Consider the following 21,662-nt stretch of genomic DNA (forward strand, 5'->3'; position numbering starts at 1 on the left):
GACTTGTAACCCCACTGCAGCACCCAAGGCCGCGGCCAGCCACCTGCATTATTTACAGCACAGCAGTAAACCTTAGTTTAAACTCAAGCGCCCCCTCGTAAACCCCACAACCCACCGGACTGTCTCAGACTTATGGCCCTGCGCAATCAGGACACCCAACACTTTGACGACACACAGCGAAACATCTATAACCACTTCTAACAAGACAGAAAGACCTGTACCACCCGCTCCAGTCCCCGAAGCTTAGCCCCGCGACCCACGGTCCCGGTCAACAGATCACAAGTAACCAGGCCTCGATATATTATCTCCGGACCCCTCACAAGGTGCATTCCTCCTGTGTTGCATTAACCTATTGAAAGATTTACTAAAAAGAATAGAACTGTAAATGACTGAATGACTGCGGGGTGCATGGCAGAGGGCAAGCAAGTCAGGAAAGGCATTCATCTCTGCCACAGGCCGCCTCAGCACGCCAACACCGCCCGGATGAACTCAAGCCGACCTGCCAGGCCCAGCCCAACCCACGAGGGTGACCAGTGACGTCCTCCAGCCAAGACCAACCACACCGCAGCAGCACCTATAGTTAGTCGTCGCCACCCAATCCCAATGAACTTGTGCCCCCTATAGTATGTAGGTTTTGATGACGTTTTTTGTAAATATATACGCCTGTCTTTGCTATTGTCAGACAGAGCGCTCTCGGAGTTTGCAGAGTTCTTTGCATGCCCAATTCTGATTGATAAACTCCCATTTACGCTCACCCGCACTCTGTCTTGGTCTTATTCCCATTTTGGGAGAGTCCTTCATTGTCTCTCATTGCGGGGAGGATCGTGCTGTTTGGGGACGCTTGCTTTCAGTGGTGACCCCGATAGCGTGATTTTTATTTCTTCCTAAACTCCTTCTAACCGTCCCCGTTTGGCACGAGAATCTCCGGTCGAAAAGGGATACGCACGGTGAGCCGGCTCCGGGAGGCTGCCCACCAACGGCGACCGGTACACTAAGAAGTGCGCACTCAATAGAGAGGGGGTACGGGATCCCGGTTGAAAAATCCCCTTTGAGTACCGCTCGCCGGAGCCGGGGCTGACCGTTGAGCTGACGGCGACACTGCCTGGACGGACCCAGTTTCGGAGAATATCGGTTCAAGACGGGCACGTGAGTACTGAGTGCGAGCGATCTTAAGGGGAGCAGGGAGTGAAGTGTAGGACAGGAAACGAAGAGGGGGTACGCAGATCTACTGAAGATCATCTTAAATTTTCCTTGCTTTTTCTTTGCATATGGCCATTAGGATTAAGAGGTGAATAAGAGATAAAAGTGAAGGGAACCTAGCTCCGAAAGGGGGTGGAAGGCGGCGCCGCATAGTGCTATCTCAACTAGTACTGGGAATATATGAAGAAGTGGAGTATAAAATAAAAGTGTTCAGCAAAAGGGGACACTGAGAGTACATTAGTGACCGCTATTACTTTTTTCCTTTTCTTTAAGGGTAGGGGGGGGAGAATAAAGAACTGTGATTAGCACAGACTTAGGGAGAGAGTAAGAGAAAAAGAGTCCTACTAGAAGGAGGGGAAAACGGGTTAATATCTATATATATATATATATATATATATGGGTATCTAGATACTCAAATAAGACGATTAGGGACAGCCGGCTAGGGAGGAAAGGGAGGGCAGCTTGAATGGTGAATGGTGCCAAGAGGTGTGTGCACCTCGTATGTGCTGGAAGAGATTTTGATGCTGTGAATGTGTGAGCGACTATAAGTGCATAATAGTTAAATGGTCATGATAAGTGTGGCCGGATAAAAGTTTTTTTTTCCCTCTCTCTCTCTAGACAACGCCAATATAGTGGAGTGAGTGAGTACCTTTTTGATTTCCAGTCTGACATTGTCAAACCAAAGGATGGGTTGCTCTTGTATGTGCCCCTCTCTAAGAACATAATAGACATTGTGTACGACCAGTTTTGTAGTGTGCAGACAGGGAGGGGGAGAGCCCAAAGGGACCCAACGTTGCATGTGACGTAAAATATAAAGAATAATATTGGTACGACACTCACATTGTAGTTGCAAACACACAAAGCACATCAGCACTAGGAGGGCACAGAGATGGGGGCTGAAACACCCTTATCACATATTTGTAAGAATCTCCCGGGATACGTGGAGCGGATTAAAAAATATCACGACCAATGGGTGACCGAGCTAAAGGGGGAGGGGTTACCCCAGATTTGGCCCGAGGGAGGGTCGTTTGATAAAAGTGTCCTGGATACAGTGGCCACATGCATTTATCTAAAATACAAAGGAAAGCAGCTGCAAAATAGGAGGGAAATATTAGATCTCTGGAGGTTATTTGAAGAGGTACCACCGCCTAAGACACCAGCACTAAATCCTGATCTCCCGTCCACCACAGACAATCCACTGCTAATACAAAAAGATGTCAAAGAAGGCTCAAGTGTAGCGCCACCAGTAGAAGTAATAAGTTTGTACCCGATAATAAAGAAGCCTGTGCCCGCAGAGGGGTACAGTGATCCCACTTACATACCTCCCCCGAGAGATACCACACCCCTCCGGCCCACGGCACCTCCGCCATACGAGAGCACGAGGGAGCGAGCCCAGGCAGGCGCACAAAGGGTAGATATAGAGAAGCTCACAGATGATTTAGAATCAAGACTGACGATAGCAAAGGATGAGCTCTCTAGGATAAAAGACATATGCGAACGGACAGCACTAGATGCACCTAGATCAGGGCGTACGTCCAGAGCGCTAGGTGAAAATAGAAAGCCTGAAGAGGGGTGGAAAAAGGGCGAGATTTTGTTCAGAATTGAGGAAGAACCAACGCGAATAATAGAAGTAGGGCCCGGAGAGGGAGATGGTGCAAGTGAGGAAAGGCGGGGGGGAATTAGAGAGGAGTTGCTGTGTGATATAAGGGACGAGGTAGAAGAAAGCGACAGGTTGAGTATGGCAATAGGGGGGGGAAGCGAGGGGGAGGAAGGTACGTGTTCGCTGAGAACCCTGGATGATGAGTGGACGGGCCGACTAAGGAACAGAGTGGGAAAAATGGCATCACTGGGGACATCAACAGCTCAAACGGGTCCGGACGGAATGACAAAAGGAAGGCTACAGCTCCCGTTGATACACAGGGGAGGAGGGAGGCCTAACTATATCCCATGGGCACAGATGGATAAAGCCAATTTATTAAAGCTATTGCCCCCGTTGTCAGGAGGGGCAAGTAAGTGGATATATGCCTTTGAGAAACATACTGCCGGGGTACCCCTAGCCATAGGAGACGTGAAAAGTCTACTCGTATCAGCGGTAGGTGACCAGGCTGAAAGGGAATGGGTTAAGGCCGGTTTCCCGGGAGTAACGCTAGACTGTGACCGCCATGATGGGGCATCATTTAACACGGTGCGTGCCAGGGTGTGGGATGCCTTACGCGAAACATTCCCAGACACACCGGACTTGCAGTCAGTGATGCAGTGTACGATGAATGACGGGGAAGAGGCTATGGATTATATTTTCCGGGTCCAAGAGATGTGGAGAGCAGAAACGGGCACGCCCTGGTATCAATCGACATCTTTATTTTATTTTATTATAAAGAGGGGGCTCCCAAAGGAAGTGCAGAAGGCGCTCGACAAGATAGCAGGTATTGAAGCAAAAGGATGGCCAGAAATTCAAAGCATAATAGTACACCATTGTAAACGAATAAAGGAGAGGGAGAAGGAGGTGGCGCAGAAAAGATTGGCAGACGAGGCGAAGTTAGTACAGTCAAAGTTAGTGAAGGTTGCAGCAGCAGTAGCCGCGCTCCCACACAGTAGGGAGGGAGATGAGGAGGAGGAGGGGCTGATAGCACTCCAAGGAAGGGTGGCAACTAATTGGGCAGGACCAGCGCAGCGGCAGTGGACTGAGCAAGAGCAAGGTGGAAGCCCGCAGTGGCAAGAGTGGACCCCTCGAGGGGGACGAGGTGGGTACAGGGGCCGGAGAGGAGGCGGACAGGGGTATGGAGGAATGGGAGGAAATGGATGGCAGGGTCCCAGGGGCCCCCAAGGGAGTTGCTGGAACTGTGGAAGATGGGGACATTACTCCAGGGAGTGCAGAAGTAGACAAAACAATGGGTTCCAGGAGGGGGAGGCTTATGGTCATCCACACCCGGGAAGCCCATACGGTCTCCCAATGGGACAACAGCAGCTAAGGAACCCTGGCCAGGGTACCACGGGCCAGCAACAAGGACACCAGTATAGGGCACAGAACCACCCCCAAAACAATGACAGTATGCAATACACGCCAGGTAACCCTTTCGCGACAACAGCAAACGGGGCCCCCGCGCCAGCGCCTTACAGCGGTATGTCGGTAGTTTCCGGAAATGTCTTTACTGAGGGAGGGGCGACAAGATACCCCGCATAGGACAGCCCACAGAGAACACTTGCGTGTCCAGTTCTATCTACCACCTACGATGCAGCGGAGGAACCATTGGTAGGGGCGCAGATAGGAGACAAGCAGTTTATATTCATGGTTGATTCGGGAGCGGAGAAATCATGTATCAGAGAGGGCCGATTCCCGTTATCTAACAGGAAGTTAGAGACGCAGGGGTTCTCTGGGGCTGTAGTTGAAGTTCCTTACACAGAAGTTTTGGATGTGACAGTGGGGGGTAAGACAGTGAAGGCACCCTTATTATATTACGAACATTCCCCAATTAACTTGCTAGGGAGGGATCTCCTGAGCAAACTCAACATGACCATATCATTTACCGAGAGAGGGATAGTGTGTTCCACACCCGGGATATGCCCCTTGCGTGCAATGTTGGTAGTGCAAGCCCACACAACCACGCAGGAAATACGAGGACTGCCACAAAATGAGGAAATGTTTATCAAAGGGCTGAAAACTCTGGCCCTCATAATTCCCGAGCTGAGAAGCATAGACTGGAGGATCCCGGCGGAGTTCCTCTTCCGCCCCATAGTATGCCCCAATGCAGCACCAGGGTCAGTGGTATCGTTAGATTTGCACGCTGTGCAAGTGTCAGCAAAAAGAATAGCTGTGATCGGAGTGGATGAGGAAGGGTGTGAGTGGCGCACAGTGCTATGCACAAACGCCAACATCGCCCTGCGAAAGGTAACAGATGAGGATCTCTTCTCAGACTCAGAAGATGATGGTGAAATAGTGATGGAGATAGCGATGCCCTGTGATATTTTAATACAAGCCAGGGAGACTCCCGTCCAATTGATGACAGTGGTAGGAGCACCACCGTCGTTTTTTGATGACGACATGAGGCTCGTACCAAACAACTTATGGACAACAGGCCCCCATGATGTAGGGCTGTTGCATGGAGTACAGCCTGTGGTAATAAAGTTAAAGCAAGGAGCAATTGTACCACGAGTTAAACAGTATCCTCTGTCTCGTGAAGCTGAAGAAGGGATAAAAGAGACAATAAATGCCCTACTGGCACAAGGGATAATAGTGCCTTCAAACTCCCCATGTAACACGTGCATTTATCCGATCAAAAAAGCAAAAGGGGGGTCGTGGAGGATGATACAAGACCTACGCCCCCTCAATGATGTAATTCAGAAGGAGTTCCCTCTAGTCCCGAACCCCGCATCAATACTGTGCAGCATCCCGAAAGAGGCATCACATTTCACAGTAGTGGATTTAAAAAACGCATTTTTCTCTATACCCCTGGCTGAAGAGAGCAGATACCTTACCGCCTTCACACTGGGGGGTAAAAGGTATGAGCATTGCAGGTTACCACAGGGTTACTGCGAGAGCCCGAGCATCTTCAATCGTGTATTACATGAAGACCTAGGAAACCTATCAGTTGAGAGCACCATTATTCAGTACGTGGACGATTTACTAGTCTGCGCACGAAACGAAGAGACATGCAGAGCAGATTCCGTAACATTATTGACCTTGCTGGCCAACAAGGGGTACAAAGTGGACAAGGGAAAGCTACAGTACTGTCTGACAGAGGTCCTGTACCTAGGGCAGCTAATTTCAAGAGATGGGAAAAGAATAATACCAGACAGGGTAGAAGCCATAAGATCAGTACAAGAACCCACAACAGTAAAAGACATGCAGAGATTTTTGGGAATGTGCAATTATTGCCGAGCATGGATATTAGATTATGCGGCATACACCAGGCCCTTATTACAAGCATTAAAAGTGGCCCAACAGGAGAACAGGAAGATGGAGTGGACAGAAGAGATGAGTTCCTCCTTCCAAACACTAAAAGAGTTGATTTCAAGCGCCCCAGTACTCGCAAACCCTGATTATGGACGCGAGTTTTACCTATTCTCACACTGCAAGGAAACACTGATGACAGCAGTCCTGACACAAAAAACATCTTTAGGACACAAGCCATTGGCCTACTATAGTGGCACTTTAGATGCCGTGATGCAGGGCCATTTCGCGTGCGAGCAATCACTCGCTGCAGCCGCGTTCGCGATTGAGAAAAGTGCCACAATAGTAATGGGCTGCTCTGTGACATTGTTTGTGGAACATTCACTATTTGCCATACTTGAGAGATCAAAAAGCACACTGACCACACAGCGGGCAACTGCCTACGAGATTATACTGTCCAGTGCCAACATCCATATAGTGAGATGCAAGACAGTGAACCCCGCCACATTCATAACAGAAGCGTGCACGCTCGAAGACATGCAGAACCACGATTGCGCAACCTACACAGGAGGAAGTGGGGAAGAGACAGTGGTGTGTGAGAACGCTCTAAGCGAAGGGGAAGTGTACTTTGTAGATGGGTCCGCATCTATTGACACGGACACGGGAGAAAAACACGTTGGCATGGCAGTGGTGAGGTTAGAAGACGGTGAGTATGAAACACTGGTACAATATCGTCTCCCATCACATTACTCCGCGCAGGCAGCAGAACTGATTGCACTCATAGAAGCACTACATGCAGCAAAGGGGTGTGCAGTAACGATATACACAGACTCAGCTTACATGACAACAACAGTACATGGAGGACTAGCAAGATGGGGGCGGAGGGGCTTTAGGAGGGCAGATGGAACACCTGTACAGCATGCAGAATTGTTAAAAGAGTTAATTGAGGCCCTGCAAAACCCCACTGCAGTAGCAATAGTAAAGTGCCAAGCACATACGTCCAACACAGATGTTGTGTCTTTAGGGAACGCGGCAGCGGACGCGGCCGCCAAGGAGGCTTCCTATTTTCAGAAAAATGACAAAGGTGAGTACATGCTTAAGGACAAAACAAACGAAGAGCCCACAGAGGGATATAATATCATGCCCATACCACAAATAATAGAATTACAGGAAGGAGCCAGTGCAGAGGAAAAACTATTGTGGACAAAGCGAGGGTGCAGCAAGTCAGGAACAGACCTACTGTGGAGGCAAAATAACTCGGGAAAGGTGGTAATGCCAATTCAGCTACTAGAAATTGCATTCCAACAGCTACACTTCCCTGCCCATAACACCAAACAACACATCGCAGCAGAAATACAGGAAGAATGGTTTGTGCCCTGTCTTCAGGAGCACGTGTCTCGATTGGCAATGGAATGTACAACATGCCAAATATACAATTCAGGGATGACATTACGCACTCTCCGGGGAACAATCCCTAAACCCATTGGCCCATTCAAGGAACTACACATAGATTACGCAGACATGGGGGAAAGGTGTAATGGTGCACGGTATATGATTGTGGTCGTGTGCCCATTTTCAAGGTGGGTGGAAGCAGGACCCTGCGCGCGACCCGATGCCAAGAGCGCCGCCAAGTTCCTAGTAAGGGAAGTATTCCCGCGCTGGGGAATTTGTGACGTGATCGGCTCAGACAATGGCACTCATTTTGTGAATGAGCTTTTTAAGGAAGTGACTACATTACTGGGAATAAAACATAAATTATGCTCAATTTATCATCCTCAAAGTAATGGCGTAGTGGAAAAGATGAACGGACTGTTGAAGGGCAGGTTATCAAAACTATGCTTCTCATTAAAAAAAAATTGGATTTACTGCCTACCGCTTGCGCTATTTGAGTTGCGAAACCAGCCAAGCAAAGACCACCATTTGTCCCCGCACGAGATCGTGACTGGGAGACGGATGAACACAGCACACTCACCACTGCGCGAACACTCAGACGCTCACAGAAGCGCCGCGATATTGGGAGATGAGTTCACAGACTATTTAAAGAAGCTGACAAGGGCAGCGCGCGTGATAGCAAAGCAATTGTCCCCACCCTTCACTAGAGAAGAGGGAAATGTAACAGGCGCTGTCACGGAGCCAGAGCCACAACTGCAGCTAATGCCAGGCGACTGGATATATGTCAGAAGTTTTGTGCGTCGGTGGAATGCACCACGATTCCATGGCCCATATGAAGTAATATTTTGCACGCCTACGGCGGTAAAGGTCAAAGGGTTGAGGTACTGGGTGCATTTGACCGATGTACGGAAGGCATATAGCAACGTACAAGAGGAGGTAGATGAGGAGGCACAGACAACAGCAAACGCTGCGACTGAACAGAATGACTAAACATGAACTTGCGTGTATGTGCTGGTAGTGAATTTTAAGAAATGTACAACTGATAAATTTTGTTTTAACTTTTATCTTGTTGCGTGCGAATATATGTATATGTATATATTATGAGTTTGTATACACCCTTGTCTGTGAATACCCCTCCCCGTATCCCCACCCGCTTCCATTCCCCGTCACATGTATATTGGCACTGATGGTGCCAACAAAAATGTTTACATGTATGCACTCAATGCACTTTTATATCTTAAAACAGGAGCTTCCATGGCATCTAACGGGCGGCCTGCAACGGATAAATTTACTAGAATTAGAGAATGGTTAACTGTAAAATGTATATATTCGTATGAATGTGGACTATCTGCGTGCATTATATTGTTTTTTACATTATTATTTGGTCTGGTTACATACTGGTTCATAGCGTTCATCTCTATCGAGATGAACGAGGGGGGAGGGAGCAACGCAACTATTGGGACCAATACAACTGCAAGTGTCAAAGCAACTACAAGGGAAGGTGATTTTTTGGTATGGGATGGAACTAAACTTGTGTGGGGCTACTATACTACATCACCCAATGTTGTCATCTCACATGATGGAAAGCCAAAAAGTGAAAGACAATACAACACACTGTCCCCACCTGAGATGTCTAATTACAATGCTCACAGTTTAAACGACCGAAACCCCTCTGCCATATCCTGGTTGTATAATACCCCCACCAGCCAACCTGCCCCCACCGCCATAGAGAATCAAAGAATGAGAGAAACACATGAAATATTATATGATGACTGGGTGAAGGGGGGCGGGAATGAGAAAGGGGGGTCTATTTTGTCTCTTGCCCAGGGAATCGGGAAGAATATGAGGAATAAGAACAATAGACGGAAGAGGGAAGCAGGAAGGAGGAAGTATGATGAGTACTACGGGCTAGGCTTAGATAAGATGGAAGACCCACGACACCCCCACCAAACAAATAAGTGGTATGCAGACATGAGTGCCACAGCTAAACAAACAACAAACGAGAGCTGTTATGTTTGCTCCCTCATCCCTCACGCATCAGGTACACCCAAAGTACTGTTACCCAAAGAGTTGCCGATTATAGATGCCCAATGTCTCCTTCATCTCACGTTGTGCAGAATTAAGAACACCTTCCAGGCACATGAAGTGACTTTTCAAATGCTGCAGAACGAGAAAACGTGTTACCCAAAACCGTCAGGGGTTGTATGTCTGAAAGAACCATTTTTTGCAATCGAAGGAACACTTTTTTCTGATAACAAGTGGAAGAATGAAGAAGTAATGTGTAAAGCTGAAGCACTGAGGGGTGTGGCACCGGAGAAATTGCAATGGATAGAAGAAACATGCACACCTGTATGGAGAGAACACATTTCAAAACTAACCTGGGTCACGCCCATCGAAAAGCCTTTCAAGTTGCAGAATGAAATAGACTATGAACTATGTTTCAAAGGAGAGGGGAGAACGTCCATGGGGACGAACAAGAAGTGCAACAAAACCCTCACTATCCCAGACCTAAGAAAAGGGACTGCGGCCCTTATGGACACGTATTGGGTATGTGGAAAACAGGCATACCTACACCTCCCCCCGTCGTGGAGTGGCAGCTGCTCAATGGCCACTCTGCACTCAGCTCTAATGGTGATCCCAGAAAGCCACATCGATGGAAGCAAAAGGACACAGGAACGCACACAACAGAGTGTGGGCCAACCAACTGCAGAACCACGAATGTAAGTCCTGTCTTCTGGAAGCAAGGAAGAGGTGCTGACCCGCAACAGACGAGCATCAAACTATATATCGAAGGCATCATCAGAACTATTGGCCCAGATCCCAGACAAATATCGATTATTCAGCTCAGCAGAAACATTTTTTGCCTCGCTCGTATCAAGTGTCCAAGCAAGGGCTAACGCAAAATGGCTCCAGATAACCCGATGGGAATTAATTCAGCTGGCGAACGACACTGAAGAAGGTTTTAACATAATAAAGGTCGAACTAAGAGCCTTGCGACTGATGACCATGCAAAACAGGTATGTCCTGGACCTGTTGACGGCGATGGACGGCGGTGTTTGCCGAAAAATAGGAAGTGCCTGTTGCACTTTCGTACCTTCTGAAGACGCAGAAAACGGCTCCCTGTCCCATGTGATCGAAGCAGTCCACAACCTAGGAGAAAAAATGAAGATGGAAGGCGGAGCAGTAGATAGTACATGGTTCGATAACCTCTTCTCCTGGGTCCCCTCATGGCTTGGAACAACGATAAAACTTTTGATGCCAGCTGTGGTGTTCCTCCTTTTGATTTTCTGCCTATGCCAGGTGGGTCTTCGAGTCTGTGCTAACGCAGTACCAAATGGTGCAATGATGATGGTGACAATGGGCAACTCACACGGTACAATAAAAACGGTGCAAGAAGCACAAGTACAAACAGGGGTAGACAACACACCAAGGTACCAACTGGTGCCCATGTACCACGACAAGGATATTGTAGATAAGCTTTGGCACACCACCATCAAAGAGCCCCGCATACTAGAATGGTACGAGGAAGTGTGGGTAGATTTGGAAGGAGATGGTGGGTGCATATATCTTACGTGTACTCCAGATGAATACGCCAGGAGAGGTGAGAGTTTAAGGGGGGTGTGCAGAGCATGGATGCCTATCAAAGGAACTCCTGCATGGGATGAGGCGGGGATGGACGAAGCAGAATGTAGAAGGATAGAGGAGTTAAAGAATTTGTTACTTAAGTAACGAAAGGCGGGAAATGTAGGGGAGGACTGGTCCAAGAGACCCCTCTCGCCTGCGTTTCTTCCCCAGGTGAGGGCTATGGCCCATTGGGCGCTCCCTCATGCCACCCGGGCCCAGGTGGTGGAGGGTTCACCCACTGGAAACATCGCCCACTCGTATCAAATGCCCACATCTATTGATCACAACACAAATTTAGTTAGGCCCAAAAACCATTCTCTGCCCAGTAAAGATGGTGTGAGCTCAGCGCACTGTAGCGCGGCCCCCACCCTTGGAGAACATCCCTGTTGCCGCAGCACCCTGGCAGATCCGCTGCGAGCACGTTCCCACGAACAAGACGGACATGAGCTAGCGCAATACGCTAACATTGTAACAGTTCACCTCCCGCAGTGTACCATCACTATCAGCATGACCCGGCCAGCAGGCCTGAACAACGGGAAGAACAGTAAAATAGTCCTCTGATGGCAGACAGTCTTTATATATATGTATATATTAATGTCAAGACCTCTTGCATTATTTCTTTCTTCCACAAAATACAAACGCCTGCAGAATGTATTAAAATGAGAGAGTATGCTCCCATGATATGAGCTATGGCGAGCTCGCACCCTCGCAGGTGGATGCTAATGATAAAGGGACGCTCCAGGGATCTGTTCGTTGCGTGTACCACTGGGCAGCCTACCTCACATGGTTTCGCGCCATAAATAAAACTAATGCTGCTAGAGTACGCGAGAACGCAGATGCAACTATAATATGAACTCATGTCAAGAATGCGCAAGAGTGCACTTATCATGTGTGAATGTCTGAGCCCCCCATATGCTACCACCGTCACGTACAGGGGCGGATCGTTTTCTATGTACTCCACTGATCTAACCACTACCTCATTTACTGCAAATATATATGCATGTAACTAAAACACTGTAGCTGCTAGAATGTAATGTACAAAAATGGTGCTCGGACTGGGTATAATGGAAACACACCCAGCCAAGGTTAAATGCATGTTTTGAAGTGATTTTAAATAAGTATTATAGAAAGTATTCAAATGTTTGCGATGTCTTTACTTATATTCAGCAACACACAAGGGAGATACCTTTGTGGAAGCGTACAAGGTCTCGATGTATCCCCCTCCCTCCCTCAGAAGACTGCCAAGACATGAGAACAGAGCCCCGCTCTGTGCTATCACGCCTCCCCCGACCTGACTGGAGCTGCTTCAAAGACTTGTAACCCCACTGCAGCACCCAAGGCCGCGGCCAGCCACCTGCATTATTTACAGCACAGCAGTAAACATTAGTTTAAACTCAAGCGCCCCCTCGTAAACCCCACAACCCACCGGACTGTCTCAGACTTATGGCCCTGCGCAATCAGGACACCCAACACTTTGACGACACACAGCGAAACATCTATAACCACTTCTAACAAGACAGAAAGACCTGTACCACCCGCTCCAGTCCCCGAAGCTTAGCCCCGCGACCCACGGTCCCGGTCAACAGATCACAAGTAACCAGGCCTCGATATATTATCTCCGGACCCCTCACAAGGTGCATTCCTCCTGTGTTGCATTAACCTATTGAAAGATTTACTAAAAAGAATAGAACTGTAAATGACTGAATGACTGCGGGGTGCATGGCAGAGGGCAAGCAAGTCAGGAAAGGCATTCATCTCTGCCACAGGCCGCCTCAGCACGCCAACACCGCCCGGATGAACTCAAGCCGACCTGCCAGGCCCAGCCCAACCCACGAGGGTGACCAGTGACGTCCTCCAGCCAAGACCAACCACACCGCAGCAGCACCTATAGTTAGTCGTCGCCACCCAATCCCAATGAACTTGTGCCCCCTATAGTATGTAGGTTTTGATGACGTTTTTTGTAAATATATACGCCTGTCTTTGCTATTGTCAGACAGAGCGCTCTCGGAGTTTGCAGAGTTCTTTGCATGCCCAATTCTGATTGATAAACTCCCATTTACGCTCACCCGCACTCTGTCTTGGTCTTATTCCCATTTTGGGAGAGTCCTTCATTGTCTCTCATTGCGGGGAGGATCGTGCTGTTTGGGGACGCTAGCTTTCACCACAAACACCTACTTTACACACTACAAGACATGGGTCTATGTGATCAAGACTATCGACTGGGTGTACTCTTTTTTGTAACACCGAATATCCAGTGTGTGTTGGGGAGAGGTAGCCTCCACTCAATCTCCTATCTCCTGTGGCGTTCCTCAGGGAGCTTGCATGTCTCCCATAATTTTCAATCTTTACATTAGGCCTTTGTGTAGCCTCCTGGAAGACACTGGTGTCTACTTTACAAATTATGCCGATGACACCCAACTAGTGTTGGAATTATCAGGACTCGAATCACCTAGGATAAACCTATGCGTCTATTGAGTCCTAGATGAATACCAACTGGATGTACCTAAATATCAATACAACGGAGCTACTGGTCCTTGGTTTACCTCAAACCAAACCAAAACTAGACTCCAAATATCAATCTTTCTACCTTGCAGATTGTAACATCCCAGTTGTAGAAAAGGTGAAAACACTTGATGCATACCTGGATTCATCTCTTACTGACAACTTTCACACAAACCAGGTGTCTAAAAATTGCTTCTATCTTTAACTCCTGAGGAATACCCAACCTTTTCTATCGGAGAAAAACTGTGGATCTATTGCTCGAGCCATCATTTTGTCTACACTTGATTATTGTAATTCACTTCTGATTGGAGCCAATATGTCTGGCCAAACTCCAAATCTCTCAGATCGACGCTGTCAGAATTGTTAAAAGCAAATCGAGGCTGAATCATATCTCTAAGAGTAGGCAAGAATTCCATTGGCTTCCTATTGCCGCACGTATATCCTTCAAATCAGCGGTATTGGTATACAATTGTCTCTATGGCATCTCTCCTGCCTATCTAAAATCTACGATTCTTCCTTATGTTCCAACAAGATCCATTCGCATTTCCGAGGCGGGCTAATGAGATCTTTATGTTTCAATCGAACCAATGGCCTAGGTAAATCCTTTCCAGTCACCTCAGCCAAAATCTGGAATTCCCTTCCAACTAACCTGAGACTAGAGGAAAACTCTCTCAGTTTCCGTCATAAGTTGAAAACTTTCCTTTTTTAATAAATCGCTCCGGGATATATGCCCCATCCGTTTGTTTGTCTCACATGTGTTTATGTTAGTGCGCCCAGGATGCCTGGGAGCTCTGGCGCCATATAGAAATATACATTAAAAAAAATAAGTGATGGTCAGTGTTAAGGATAGAGCTGGGAGGAAGAAGACAGCAGATCCAGTGTGGCCAAATGAAGTGAGGGAGGGGGGATACGCTAGAGATGTGCTCGCCCCAGATAGGAGAAATGTGTAAGGTTATGAATATGAAAACACATTTGTATTGTATTCATCATTTATATAGCGGGCTTTTCACATTTGTATGGCCTCAATGAGTTTTGTGGTTAGAATGCCCTCTGGGACCGTAGCCCATGTGTGGGAGATTCTAAGAGTTGATTTATAAGATGCGTGTGTGCATTTTGCCAGGTTAGGACTTAGGTGGACTGGCTAAGCTCCAGTAAGCAGCCTAGAGGTCAGGCATGTGGGTGGTTTCTGTTGGTGGTTTAGGATAGAGTGCTAGTGCCAGAGATTTGATGTGTCCACATCGAGAGCATCATTTTTGGTAGGTTGTCGCTGTATACTAATGCAGTCGGAGAGGTGCCCATAGGGACCGGGGGGTGATTTATGATCATTTGTGGGAGAGGGAGTGGGGGAGAATTTATCACGTGTGCTGCAGCGAACAACTAGATGTGGGATACCTGGGTAGAGTAGGAAACGCCTAAAATGGGGGCACAACAGTAAATGCAGTAACACCTAGATTTGGAATACCTGGATAGAGGAAGAAATGCCTACAATGTGGGCACAACAGTGAATGTAATAAAACTTAGATTTGGAATGCCTGGATAGAGGGAGAAGCGGTTAAAATGGGGGCAAAACGGTGTATGTAATAACACTTAAATTTGGGATACCTGGATAGAGGGATAAATGCCTAGAATGGGGGGGGGCACAACAGTAAATAAATGCCTAGAATAAGGATACAACAGTAAATGCAGTGGCACCTAGATTTGGGATACCTCTATAGAGGGAGAAACACCTAAAATGGGAACCAAAGAGTTAATAAAATGGTAATTAACGGGTTGAGTGCAGCAGTGATAGGACTATTACTTACTAGCTAGCAAACCTTGATAAGCTATGTTATTTAGGTGAGAGGGGCAGTAGGGCTTTGCGGAATACAGTAATTGCTGTATTCCCCACCCAGACCATGTCAGTTGCTGCTGGTTGTTGGCGACGGGCTTCCTTGGTAGACATGGGCAAACACGGACTGGAGCTGCTTCTTCAGGAGCTGCTGTTTGCCTTTGGGCCTTTATCTGATGGACTGCCCCGAGGGACACTGTTGGGAAGCACCTCCATCTGAGGAGGACTCAATCAGGGAAAGGGGAGGCAGGCAGGGGCGGGAAAGAGCACGGCAGAGGTTGCCTAAGAGAGCCAGATATGGTAGCGGCCTGGTAAGGTGAAAAAAGGAAGAAGAAAGAAGAGAGAGGGGCAGAAAAACAGCAGAAAGTGGTGAAAGCGGAGGCAGGGACCTGGAAAGATGAACTAAGGAGGAAGAAAGGAGAGAAAGGGGCAAAAAAGCTGCAGACAGGAGCAAAAATGAAGGCACAAGAGAGCGAAAAGGGTGACACTCGCCTCACAGGGTTCAGGATGCAAGATGGACTGCAGCGTTCTGTTCCCAGAAAGCAGGTTCAGGCACCCTCTTGGGGGGACTTATTCAGGGAAAGGAGAGGTGGGCAGGGGTGGGAAAGAGGGCAGGGCAGAGGTTGCTCAAGAGAGCCAGGTACAGTAGAGGCCTGGTAAAGGTGAGAAAAGGAGGCAGAAAGGAGAGAAATGGACAGAAAAACAGCAGAAAGTGACGAAAATGGAGACAGATGCATAGAAAGAGGAAGAAATTAGAGAAATGGCCAACAAACGGCAGAAAGTGGCGAAAATGGAGGCAGAGGACTGGAAAGATGAAAAAGGAGGACGAAAGGAGAGAAATGGGTGGACAAGCAGCAGAAAGTAGCAACAAGAAGGGGGACACTCACCTCACATTTGCTGTAATGAACTATGGCCCGATTGTTCAAATACTTAAAAGTGTCTGTTCTACCTTTTTGAATGTTTATTTAAATGGACTGGGATATTTTGTCAGGCTGCTTCCTTGCATTTCAAGTAAAATAAAGGGACCCTTTTCTTGTTGCAAAACCTAAATCGCAAGTGTGTTGTTTATTTGCTTAGGCACAGCCTCACAGCTGAATATCCCCACTGCTTGAGCCACCAAGAAGCTCAAGAGCAAGACGAGCAGCTCCCTGAACTCCAGTGTGAGGCCTTTACCAGAGATTGCAGCCCACACAGGAGGTACCACTAAGATCATCTATTTTTTTTTTTTAAATATATAACAATTCTCGCACGAACCAAGGAAATGTAAATGTTTCAAATTGTTTATGTTATTTGTATTTAAATGTTAAGGGAGAAATTAAAATACAGGAATCACATCCCCTGGGAAAATGAATTAGTTCCCATACTCTCAGAAAAGCAAGATGTGATAGTTGGGCGTTGGTGACGTAGAGAGTAGGTGCAGAGGTGGATACCAGGCATTAAAGGGACACAAAAAGGGACCTTTTGAATTGTAATGGTCCAGTATGTTTGAAAGAAATACAGCAGTTTTGTAGTTTCCATTCCGGCCTTAATCCAAGAAGGGATGGTATTTGGGAATGAAAACCTGGAAACAGTCATTCGACACTTAATACCAGGAACGAAATGATGTCATGTCACTTCAATTTACATATTTATTTTGTCCCACCATTATTGCCGGGTGGTCCGCTTAGACACAATGAGGCTCATGTTCAATTGAGCTGTAACGTGAATGTAAAAAAATCCATTAGTATGCCTTTAACGCCTTGCATTCACGCCCGGATCCTTTTGCAGGATTTGCACAGCGAAGAGGAGGGCGGAAAGCAACTTGCATTTCTGCTACTCCCTTCCTATTCACTATACAAATGCCTCGGCATGGATTTTCATGCCCACGTGAATGCTGGAGATGCCGCGTAACATTTACTCACTTTGCACTGCAGAGTGCAAATGTGAAAGGCAAAAGGCGGTGTACACGCTTGTACTCTGCCTTTTGCCCTTTATTTTTGCAGTGCAAATTATGTCATTTTGGCAGTGGGGACCAGCTTCTGTTACAGTGTAAATGTAATGGGCCGCCAAATTACGCACAGGGCAACATGAGCTCCAATGCAATTGAGCGAGTTCCCAAAAAGGTGGCATGTGATACTAGAAAAGTGAAAGTTAGCGAGAGAGCGAAAAGACACAGCGGGAAGGGAGAGAAATTACGAAGTGCGAGATTTTTGAAAAATGCACAGCAATATTAAAGATTTGCCCGAAAATGTAATGCATGATTACTTTAAAAAAAAAATTAATGAAACAATCGCTAAATCTATACATCTGTGCTCTTGCCATGGACATAAAATACAGGCCCTTCAATATGTCTTATGTGTTACCTTGTGTAATAAAACACTGGCAGGCTTACTTACAATGCTGTATAGGCAAATGACGTGTGTTACTTACGTTGTGTCTTGGTCTAATTTCATTTGCTTCACTTTCTGTCTTGCTAGGAAGCCCCTCGTATAAGACTGGATTACTATAGCAGCAACATCTTGGTTTACTTCACTCTCAACAGGGCATGTATCCTAGGAAACAAAGAAACACCAAACGTAACGTAACAAAATATACATGTGATGGAAAATACACATAGTAAAACTATGGCTCCTGAAAATATATTTCATAGCATATCTTGGCAATGACAACTGTAAACACTACCGTTAGGTCTACATTAAAAATAAAACAAAATGTACCGCAAGCGTAGACTGAAACACATGTATTATTGTGATGTGTATTGGTACCTAAACGCCCTTGCCTGTGGGAAAAGGCCTTTTTTTGCTCGCCACAAAACGTTTTATTTTAGAAACAGCATTGGGCACGTGCAGGGTTTTCCGAGATGCAGAGAAAATTACTTGTGGGTCAAGTCTAAGGGTGGAACCTAGTCGAGTGGAATGGCATGTTGTATGCACACGCTCTTGCTTCAATTCTTTAAACTCAGGCCCTCGCTTCAATTCTTTAAACTCAGGGTTTTGCTGTGTGAAATGGCTTTGGTCCGATTGGTCCACAAGTACGCAGGAAAGTGGTCAGGTGGAAACAGCTGAAATAGCCAGTGCTAACAAACCAAGTACTCCATCTACCAGGTTTTCGTCCTTCATGCCATAAAATCGGGAGGCATTAATGAGAGATTGTCACAGAAGATCTACCTTTATGAAAACTGAGATTTATTGGGGATGCATGCACGGCTCCGACATCTGAAAACAAATGCAGCAAAAACCACAGGATGACTAATGTTGCGGTGGTCTGTAATGAATCTAGTGAGATCATCACTGAAACCCTGGTATGGGCCTCCTCTCATGTGGCATGGGCAAGGCAGCCATTTCCTGATCCTGACCCTAGAGCAAACCAATGTAAGTGCTATGCAATCCATTATGGACCTCAAGATCCATAATGCCTGTGGCACTGGGATGAGGAAGAGGGGCCCAGAGTTAGTAAGGGTCAAAGGTGCTATTGACCAGAATGTGTGATCTAGTTGTTGTAGAGCAAGGCATCCGGGCGGGACATTTAAATTCAGGAATTAATTGAAGCCGAGGAGAGACACAGAAGGAGTAACTGAGGTAAAGGCAGTCTAGAGTTCTGAGATTGCTGCAGAAGCGGAAGAAAGAGTGCCTGCCAGCTAATGCTGATGCAATAAGTGAAAGCCTGCGACACTGCAGAGTGCGCGCGGCAGGACGCAGAGTTGGCAAGAGAAGCACAACTGAAGGGGAGACGTGCTGCCAATCCAATGTGTGGCGCTTCAGTGTGCGAGAGGACGCAGAGGACCAACAGAGTTGGCAGAGGTCCGGAGAAGGGCCGTGCAGTCTGCTGAATTTATGCGTGAGCTTGCAACGGAGCGGGTAGGACACAGGAGTTCTGTTGCAGCAGCAGACAGTGAAGTAGTGACGCTGAAGAAGACCGGTGAGTTGGCCTGAAACAAAAGGTGACCCCGAAGCACTTAGAGCAGGGCATTTAACAGTAAATGATCATTTTGAATACTGAATAAATAAAGTAATACAGAGGTGACAATTATGGGACATCAACAGAGGGAATCCTGTAACCAGTGCTCCAGATAAAAGTTTAATGTAGGAATGTGTTACTCCCTATTTTTTAAAGTGCTGAGTAAAATGATTTTTCACAGAGTAAAAAAGTAAGTCTGATTCCAGATGGGAGTATTTTATATGCGGGTAACTGGAAAACAAAATGTTTTGTAATAATAATTTCTTTATACCTAGCTATTCATGCACATTAAAAGATACAGGTTTACTTCTGTGTATCAGGCAGTAATAATAGTAGTTCCTTTCTCTGGAACTACATACACTACCTGTCCAAACATATCCATGGTGCTGTGTGGCTGAAAGCAGAGGCAAACGGTCCAAAGTGCCGGTTTCCTATTGTTTGTTGGGAGTATTTTTGCTCCCTATTTTTTTGGGGGGGTGTACTTGCCTATATTATGGGAGTGAAAGTGGTCGATACACCCCTTATCTGTAGGGTTGCCTGTAACCCACATTGCCAAGAGTCAAGAGACTATAAAAAGAGGAAGCCATTGTTCAGTCCCCCTCACATGGGATAAGCATGTGGAGAATCGTGGAGCAAATATTGACACTAAGATCAATTGTAGTTGTAGGGGTTTTCATCCTGGCAGGCGATTAAACCAGGAAAGGGATCAACAGTAGTTAGTCCTGGCAGGCGAGTGTACCAGGAAAGAAGATATTTTGAAACGGTGTGTTTGTGGGAAAAAGGGGTGGGTGAAAAAACATATTACTTCTATTGTCGGTATTGTAAGGATGTTGGATAGATTGAAACATTGCGTCATCTGGTTGTTGATTGTCAAGCTTTGTTGGAAACACGGAAACAATTGTTTAAGATGTGTAGTCCTCTTGCTCTGCCTCGATCCAGTGAGGAAATATGGGCTTATACATTGACTAATGCTAAAGCCTCTATTCAAATTGCACTAGTCCAATTTGTCAATGCAGTTATTCCTCCCTGTGTACTGTGAGTTATAATTTGCCATTTACAATGCTTTACGCTGAATACATGGAGCTCTAGTTTTCATCAGGAATGTGATTTTGGTATTGTTTTGGTAATGTGCACTGATGAACTTTTGTTGATGTTGAAATTCTAATTGTTTTCTAAATTTTAATTGTTAAAATTGACAAATGATCACTGTAATGTGAATACTCTCTGTGAATAATTTTGTAAGGTTGATATCATTCAGCCAACCAAAATAAAAAAATTAAAAAAATTACTTTGATCATCATTTTGACAAACTGTTGCATCAACAGAGGTAGTTGCTGTGTTATCCTGACAAAAGTATTCCATTTGAAGAACAAGTGTGATCTGCTGATAATTGCTTTGCATCTGGAGGAAAACAGTTGCCTTGGTTTATGAACTTGTCTTTTGTGAGATAGACATTTGCCTTACCAAGAAGGATATTGTGGAGGACAAAAATTGCTTTGTTTTTTTGGAACAAGTGTTTTTGAAAGAAACATGTACTTTACTCAGGGGAAGGTCGCATTGGAAGAAAAAGATCTTTTGTGTTGAGCTGAACAGAACTTTGTTGAATCAGAACCTTTCCAAGGATATTCCTGCATTCATCCAGGGTAAGGGAACTCAACCCTGGTCACTAAGAGTACTCTCTAAAACCTAGACGTTTTAGCTTTTACACTGTTGTGTTGAATTGAAGAGAGCCAAATATTCCTTGTGTTATTTTGTTGTATGTATTAGTGTGAGGGTCAGAGACTCTTTGGACACTAGGTCATCTTTCTTTAGTTTAGTTTGCTAGGTAAGGACATCCTCATTAGGATAAGGAAAGATATACATTTATCTCACCCCTTTTTATCTAATAAATGGCAAATAATGAGAACACTTTACCTTCGTGCGTCACACATTTCTGAGCCCTCACAGGTCAGTAAAAGGTCCCAATGAGAAAGCGGGGTTCACATTGCGAGCGCCATATTGGTGGCTGGGGGAATGGCGAAGTTGACACAATGTGCAATTTAACATGTATCTAGTGTAGTTAATGGGAATGGGATACAAATTACTTTTAGTGTTACTTTGTGTTTAAGGTGATACATTTAGATTTGCATGCACGCAACAAGAAAAAAGTAAAAACCGCTGAGGATATATAAATGCAGTGTGGTGTCCCACGCAACGCTTAGAAGTTGAGCAGCGAGGAGCTTCATATGCGCATGCGTGAAAGGAGATTTGCAATGGGGAAATCACTGAGAGGACACGTAGTCTTGAACATAC

At 46.2% G+C, this 21,662-nt stretch overlaps 1 protein-coding gene across 1 annotated transcript in view; it reads right to left on the bottom strand.

Annotated features, from left to right (window-relative positions):
* SPA17 (sperm autoantigenic protein 17) overlaps window positions 1–21,662 on the bottom strand; it is a 382,615-nt gene that overhangs the window by 96,437 nt on the left and 264,516 nt on the right. The window contains exon 5 of the mRNA XM_069614536.1: window positions 17,844–17,965. Within this exon, the coding sequence (XP_069470637.1) occupies window positions 17,844–17,965 (122 nt within the window). The remainder of the gene's footprint in view (window positions 1–17,843; window positions 17,966–21,662) is intronic.

Source organism: Ambystoma mexicanum, chromosome 9, assembly GCF_040938575.1.
Source record: "Ambystoma mexicanum isolate Mex_15411 chromosome 9, UKY_AmexF1_1, whole genome shotgun sequence".
Taxonomy (NCBI): Eukaryota; Metazoa; Chordata; class Amphibia; order Caudata; family Ambystomatidae; genus Ambystoma; species Ambystoma mexicanum.